This window comes from Neolamprologus multifasciatus, chromosome 9, assembly GCF_963576455.1.
Source record: "Neolamprologus multifasciatus chromosome 9, fNeoMul1.2, whole genome shotgun sequence".
Lineage (NCBI taxonomy): Eukaryota > Metazoa > Chordata > Actinopteri > Cichliformes > Cichlidae > Neolamprologus > Neolamprologus multifasciatus.
This window is the reverse complement of record NC_140447.1, coordinates 15,850,397-15,857,977: the sequence shown is the minus strand read 5'-3', so window position 1 is coordinate 15,857,977 and position 7,581 is coordinate 15,850,397. Positions and strand designations below refer to the sequence as shown.

Sequence of the window (7,581 nt, the reverse complement as noted above, 5' to 3'; positions counted from 1 at the left end):
TTACAATATTCTAAGTGCGATGAGGCGATAATTCTTTTTTTAGAATATGTATAAACTTTTTTGCTAATTTCGTAATGCTGTCTTATAAAGAAAGAAATTACAACTGTGTTATAGGATACACTTAGCAGTACTTGGTTCCGCCCTCTCCGCCCGCGGAGCCTTCCAGAAGTCGCCGGCGGACCCGTGCGGCTTACAGCTTAGTCACACTCCAGATTTCTATTATTAAAACTCATTATTTCATTCTTTATATACTTAATACGTGACCCAATCCCTCCGTCGACATGTCCACTTTGGGGACACTGGCTTTCGATGAGTATGGAAGGCCTTTTATCATCATTAAAGACCAGGATAAGAAGACACGGTTATCGGGCATTGACGCATTGAAGGTACAATGGGCTAGCAAGCGCTACACAGCTTTTCGTTAGAAAGCTGCTATTTTACAGTTAGTTTAATGAGCTGGGTACACAGATCTCGTATGACAGGTGGATTGCGATTACTAAGCACAGGTTCATCATGTAATCTTAAGTTGTTTGTGCAAGAGCATCTCTATAGCATTAGCCAAATAACTAGCCAGTCATGCTAATGGTGGGGCCCATGTGCTTTCTGTAATGCGTTTAGCCGGTAGGTGCTGCTGACAGGGCTGTGCCCACTTCTCTCATCGGTGTAGCACAGAATTTTAGGTTTTGGGTTTTTCAGGCAAAGGGAAGTTCTACCTATCTTTGGAATAAAATAAAAACGTGTGCATGACTCGGAAACGTTTCTATTTTGCAGTCTCATATTATGGCAGCCAAGGCAGTCGCGTCAACGCTTAAAACGTCTTTGGGACCAAATGGTAAGTCTGAACCAGTGTCCAAACGGTTTGTCATTTTGAAAGTGAAGCCTTTGTGTTTGAAACTATATGTCATTATTGCTTTTCGTGAATTAGAGTTGGCCGTTAGAATACCGATTTTTAACACTTATTTCTCCTGTGGCTTTTTTTTTCTTTTTACTTTTTCCATGCAGGTCTTGATAAAATGATGGTTGACAGAGATGGAGAGGTAACTGTCACCAACGATGGCGCCACCATTCTCAGCATGATGGATGTGGACCACCAGATTGCCAAGCTTATGGTGGAGCTGTCAAAGTCCCAAGATGATGAGATTGGTGATGGAACCACTGGAGTTGTAGGTATGGAAAAGGAAGATGAGGAGGATGGGGTTTTTTTGTTTTGTTTTTTAAATAAAAAAAGAAATACAGACTTGGGACTACTTGGGAGAAGTTCTGATGCTCTCAATGTAGAGTCTTCCATCGTATGAGGGAACTTTTATCTAAATATGGTTGTAGATTGATTAGATTTTACATTTGCATCTTCTCTGTTGCCCTCAGTTCTGGCCGGAGCTCTGCTGGAACAGGCTGAGCAGCTGCTGGACCGCGGAATCCATCCCATCAGGATCTCCGACGGTTACGACCAGGCCGCACGTATCGCCACCGAGCAGTTGGACAAAATTGCTGAAACCTTCCCCTACAATCCCGACAATACAGAACCTCTCGTTCAAACAGCCATGACAACACTGGGATCCAAAGTGTAAGTCCCCCATACAAAATATTGTTGGGTTATTTCTTTTTGTTTATTAGTGTTATTTTTACTATTATGTTATAACTAATACAATTAACAGTAATTATTTTGGACTAGTTTCCTCTGCTTGTCTACATTTCCAAATGCTCTTCTGACCTAGCTGGCACGTCTTTTTCTACATTGTCATAGAGCAGATAATAACTGTCAGTAGAGAAATTTCCTGATTATTATTCTGTTTTTGAGTTAAGGAAGGGAAAAGATGTTGGTTCAATACATTTTGTTTAACAAAATCTCTAAAGTTCTTCCAGCATGAATGCAGAAATATTTCTGTTCATTTTAAATTAACCTGCACTTGTGTTTCTGTCAGAACTGACAGACTTATCATCATGCAACAAATGCAAAACCTTTTTTCAGTGTTTTTGCAATAGCATTGTTACCACGGTTTATCTAAAGTTCTGTTTGTCTTTCAGCATCAACCGGTGCCACAGACAGATGGCAGAGATTGCAGTGAATGCCATCCTCACTGTGGCCGATATGGAGAGGAAGGATGTCGACTTCGAGCTCATCAAGATGGAAGGCAAGGTCGGAGGAAAGCTGGAGGACACACAGCTCATCAAGGGAGTCATAGTCGACAAAGAGTTCAGCCACCCCCAGATGCCCAAGGTATGATCGATGAGAATTTGTAACAGGATGTCATTGGCTGTCTAGCTGTCTGGTGTTTGATCAAAAAGAATCAAATCAGTTGAAAGTTTCTGGGGCAAAATAAATGTTTCTGTTCTGACCTCCATCTGTAAAATTTGATTAACAGCTTGTCCTTTGTTATTTCACAGGTTCTGAGAGATGCTAAAATTGCCATTCTCACCTGCCCGTTTGAGCCTCCAAAGCCCAAGACCAAGCATAAGCTGGATGTGACTTCTGTGGAAGACTACAAAGCTCTCCAGAAATATGAAAAAGAGAAATTTGAGGAGATGATCCAACAGGTTTGTACCCTCAGAGTCTGTTAACAAGTGATGTTTAACCATTTCATTTATTGACTGATTAACATAGAAATCGCAGCCGCAAATAAGTATACACATATCGGCACACATGCTTATGGACGCACATTTATTTTAGGTCAAAAGTAATGGGGCTAACTTGGCCATCTGCCAGTGGGGCTTTGATGATGAAGCCAACCATCTTCTGCTGCAAAATGACCTGCCTGCTGTGCGTTGGGTTGGAGGGCCTGAGATTGAGGTAAGATGAGATGCAAAATTACTCTTTAATCAAACACTTTTTTTGTCCTTTGTCACTTTGATCAGTCAGGTATTTGCAACTTTTTGCCATATGTTACATCAAGTACAAAATACAAAGTGGAGTTTATGTTGAAGTGTCGATATCAATTGTTTGTCTGCAGTTGATAGCAATAGCTACAGGAGGCCGCATTGTCCCGAGGTTCTGTGAGCTGACACCAGAGAAGCTTGGCACAGCTGGTTTGGTGAAGGAGATCTCCTTCGGCACTACCAAGGATCACATGTTGGTTATCATGGAGTGCAAAAACACCAGAGCTGTGACCATTTTCATCCGTGGAGGCAACAAAATGGTGAGCCCAAAAGCAAATTCATAATTACATGTTTTGTTTTGGGTTTTTCTTTTTTATTATTATTATTCCAGTTTGATTAAGTGTCATCTTTCTTGATAGATCATCGAGGAGGCTAAGCGTGCTCTCCATGATGCTCTGTGCGTAATCCGCAATTTGGTCAAGGACAACAGAGTCGTGTATGGAGGTGGTGCTTCAGAGATCGCATGTGCCCTAGCTGTCAACCAGGCTGCAGACAAAGTAAGAGAAATTGCATCAGAGACTTTCTGACCTCAGCGTTTACGATAAACATGATTGTGTTCCTGCTCGACTCTCATTGACATCTGCCATTTTCCTTTTCAGTGCCCGTCATTGGAACAGTATGCCATGAGGGCTTTTGCTGATGCTTTAGAGGTAATCCCAATGGCCCTGGCTGAGAACAGCGGGCTGAACCCCATCCAGACCATGACAGAGGTCAGAGCCAAACAAGTCAGAGAGAACAACCCATTCCTGGGCATTGACTGTTTACACAAAAACACCAATGGTAAGCAACCACCTGCACTGCACATAATACACTGCAGTAGATACTGAACTAAACATGGCTTCAGTCTGGATTACCACCTTTGGAGATGACAGCACTGCACTTCAATGTTAAAGCACAATGATTTATTGAATTCTTCTTTTTTTCCCTCCCTTCTTTCCCCCTGTAGACATGAAGCAACAGCATGTGATCGAGACCCTGATTGGCAAGAAGCAGCAGATTCTGCTCGCTACTCAGGTAGTCAAGATGATCCTGAAGATAGACGACATCCGAAGCCCCGGGGAGACCGAGGACTGAAGCCCTCCTGTACACGAGAAAGGCTCGGGCGTTCTCTTGAACAAATGCCGTTCTAGAGGTTTTCAGCACTTCCCCGAGCATCGTGTCCAAGCTGCACCACGAATCGCTATTTATAGTTGGATACAACATGTTTAAGCTGTTGTAGTACCAGAGTCACCATTAAAATGTTGGTCTGTTGAAATTTCCACACTTTTGTTTTCAAGTTCTTTATTTTATTTATTTATTTTTTTATTCAAGAAGATATAATTTCAGCAATTATTTACAAGATTATGTAATGAATCCATGCACTCTTGAAATAGTTCATATTTAATGTTTATGACCTGAGATTAACAAAACAGTATACATATAGTTTTGATATAAATTCTTATTTCACTAACATTAATATCATAATTTCCTAAACCCCTAAGATAACATGGAAGCTTTTTTCTTTGATTTACGGATGGCAAAAAACAGTTGCTGATACAAGCTTCCATAAGACACAGGCATCAATATTTGGACAAAACCAATAGAAAAACTCATTATGAGCACCTCTTACTGATCGTCTTATAATGTTCTGATTAATTATTGTGGATATGATTATATAAAGCAGAGTTTTAAGGTGTTTCCTGACATTCCCATTTACATGTACGTGTTGAGCCAGTTGAGCAGGTCTTTTCTGGCCTCCTGGATGTAGGGTTTGTCAGCGGGGTTGATGTCCTCTCGCTTGCGGTGGACAAATCCGTGAGTCTGACCAGGAAATATCTTCACCTGGTAGTCCACTTTGCATTTCTCCTTCAAGTTGGCTTCAAGAGCACTCACCTGATGGGCAAAAATGATGTCAGCGCACATGTCATGGCAGAAATTCTGACATTTTTAAGTTAACATTGTCTGGATACAAAAGTTGCTGCTAAAACGAATCGGTCCACAATTCACACTAACCTGGTCCAAAGGGATAACGCTGTCATTCTCTGCAAAGATGAACAGTGTTGGACTCTTCAGCTCATACCTTTCCTCTCTCTCTCTAACTATTCCTGCACAGGATCACATAAAACCATAACAAAAACATTTTCCGTATACCATACCGCTTGTTCTGCTGTAACAATGGCATACCATAAACAGACACTCCAGCTTTAATCTCTGGATACAGTAAGGCCAGGTAATGTGTGGCAACCCCTCCCCAGCAAAAGCCTACTACTCCGATATGTTTGGCTCCGCATTGATTCTTCAGGAACTTCAGCACTGCATCCACCTCTCTGAGAAGGAAAAGTTCAATGAGTGTGCGCTATCACACAAGGTCATAAAGCTATCAAAGCTATGAGTAGCTGCTGCATTACGTAGTTCACGCGTTTGTTTACTTGTTAATAGCTGTCGGCTTCTTGTCCTGTAGCCACTCTTGAAAGTTGGACCAGTCTTTTGTTGGACTCCAAGGTTCCTTTCCAACAAAGAAGTCTGGACAAATGGCTCTGCTCACAATAAAACAACAGAAAAAGGAGGAATCAAAATCTCAGAAAATCACTGATTCTAGAAATCCTACATTCGCCTCAGGAATCTCAATCCAGTCTATCAATGAGTCAGTCACATAAACGCACATGTATCCATTAGCAGCAAGCATGTCAGCCATGTATCTGGTGTTGGGAAGCTGCCAACCGAATATGTCTTGAATGACAATAATGGCCTTGTCGGATGCAGTGGATGGTTTTACTACATAAGCTTTAAAGTGCTCTATCTGGACCTCCTGGCCGAGCGCTCCATACTCCATGCGATCACCAATATCGCAGGGACACGGCTTGGCTTCGTTTGCCATCTGCTGGCAGAGATAAAGACAGAAGCACAGAAAGTATTGGTAAAAAAGCAGACAGCAAAGCTGGGATGTATTAAAAAAAAAATTTAAAAAAAAGAATAATGTCCCGTGTGCACACCTGGACTCACTTGTGACATTTGCGCAACAAAGCATGACAAAGCAAATACTTCGACATGCTTTGCTGCATAACTCAGTTAAACGATTCCACCCCTTCTATATTTTTTCCATGTAAACTAATGAAATCCGACACTGGACAGAAAAATCCGTTTGCAAAGACGACGTGAGAAACATACCTTGCTGGTTTGCGAGTTTCTGCGTAGCTGCCTGGCTGAAAGTCAGAATGTTGATCTGCTTATAAAGAGGGGAGAGAGCTAGCAGTTGGACAAAGCTGAAATTCCTTTCCACTCCCACTTTCAAAATAAAAGTGATAACACTCTTATGACTTTCTACATGCATGATTTCTTTCTTTCTTTCTTTCTTTCTTTCTTTCTTTCTTTCTTTCTTTCTTTCATGCATGGTTACAGGGAATATTTGTATGCTACAAACTCTATTTGTAGCATCTATTTTTAAATGAAATCAGTTGAATTTAAACTGTATTTAATCTTTAAACAGGTGAGAAGTGACTATCTGAGGACAAACCTGGTATTGTTTTCACAGTATGTGTGTCTGTAACTGCAAGTCATGGTGACTGATATTTTTTCTTTCCTATCTCTGGCTTGCTTAAATGGGATAGGGTTTTGTTGTTTAGTGTTATTAATTGATAACGTATGTATGCAGGGAGTGCCAAGCATAAGAATAGCATAGAATAGCATAGGATAGAAACATGGGCCCAGAATAACCCCGGAAACGACTGCAATCGTTCTGGTTTTGCATAGATTTGGGTCTTTTTTCCTTGTTTTTTTGTTTGGTTTTTTTTTGTTGTTGTTGTTTTTTAACAAGAGACCCACATTAAAACAAAAATAAATGAACGAATGAATTTTTTTTATTTAAAATGATGAAAATGTTCACTTTTGTAATCTGAGTTAATGATCTACGCTAACGTCTATATTTTTACAGATTTATTTATTAATTCTGGAAAATTTCTTTCATTTCATTATTTTTAGCAGCAGGATGTGTTCAGCACATATTGTTCTTTATCTTATGTTAATTAAGATTAAACATGTAGTTAAATTTCTTGACAGAAAGAGGAGCTAATCTGGTTCGGGCCGATTAAGATTAAAGTGGACCAAGAAATCAAATTAATTTGACGACCCTTTGCAAAAAGGCACCGCTGGGATTCGAACCCAGGATCTCCTGTTTACTAGACAGGCGCTTTAACCAACTAAGCCACGGCGCCGGTGCGTGGCAGAGCGCGTATTGCTGTAGTGGCTGATTGACTGGTGTCGAGACTTCACGTTTTAATTTTCTTATAGTTATTCTTGCTCTTTTTTTGATACGTGTACTTTTCTAATACAGAATATTGGTTTATAAGTACAGGAACATATAAAGAGAGCGAAATAAAGTTCCAAGATAAATGCTGAAGCTAATTTTTGTAGTGAATGATCAGTGTACAAGTATTGTGGTGACAAGTTTGACCACATATTTATACTTAAGTACAGCTCTTATCTGTTCGGAAAAACCTCCCAATAAAAATGTTTGTTCCTGTTGTTCCTGCAGAATTTAATGTTTAATAGTGACGTCTACTTGACACTTTTAGTTCTTATTTTCGAAATATTGCAGATGCTCTTTCTCTCTCATTGTATGTAACTTTTAATTTTGCGTCTATCTTTTTTATTTCATTTTATTTTTATTATTTATTTTTACTTGAGTAAAATATTACACGAAATACAATCACGTGACGGTTGTTATGGTCG

The 7,581-nt window shown here is 40.1% G+C and overlaps 2 protein-coding genes and 1 non-coding gene across 4 annotated transcripts; 1 reads left to right on the top strand and 2 right to left on the bottom strand.

Annotated features, from left to right (window-relative positions):
• Window positions 1-149: 149 nt before the first annotated feature.
• Window positions 150-4,135, top strand: cct5 (chaperonin containing TCP1, subunit 5 (epsilon)). Its single transcript, XM_085172578.1, has 11 exons — window positions 150-386; window positions 772-832; window positions 1,003-1,167; window positions 1,366-1,564; window positions 2,026-2,218; window positions 2,386-2,535; window positions 2,669-2,788; window positions 2,949-3,134; window positions 3,234-3,371; window positions 3,474-3,654; window positions 3,821-4,135. The coding sequence occupies exons 1-11, from the start codon at window positions 282-284 to the stop codon at window positions 3,946-3,948; spliced, it is 1,626 nt and encodes a 541-aa protein (XP_085028704.1). The 5' UTR covers window positions 150-281; the 3' UTR covers window positions 3,949-4,135.
• A 107-nt stretch (window positions 4,136-4,242) lies between these two features.
• cmbl (carboxymethylenebutenolidase homolog (Pseudomonas)) lies at window positions 4,243-6,143 on the bottom strand. Of its 2 annotated transcripts, none has more exons than XM_085172581.1 (6): window positions 6,022-6,143; window positions 5,517-5,731; window positions 5,283-5,390; window positions 5,038-5,180; window positions 4,867-4,958; window positions 4,243-4,746 (listed from the first exon to the last, which is right to left on the bottom strand). In XM_085172581.1, exons 2-6 carry the CDS (start codon window positions 5,729-5,731, stop codon window positions 4,567-4,569), a joined length of 738 nt encoding a protein of 245 aa, XP_085028707.1. In that variant the 5' UTR covers window positions 6,022-6,143; the 3' UTR covers window positions 4,243-4,566. The 2 variants fall into 2 exon arrangements, with proteins under 2 accessions (XP_085028707.1, XP_085028708.1); XM_085172582.1 differs by having other exon boundaries at window positions 5,517-5,734; window positions 6,022-6,137.
• An 847-nt stretch (window positions 6,144-6,990) lies between these two features.
• Window positions 6,991-7,064, bottom strand: trnat-agu (transfer RNA threonine (anticodon AGU)). The gene has a single exon. It is a non-coding gene; the product is annotated as a tRNA-Thr (tRNA).
• Between the last annotated feature and the right edge of the window lie 517 nt (window positions 7,065-7,581).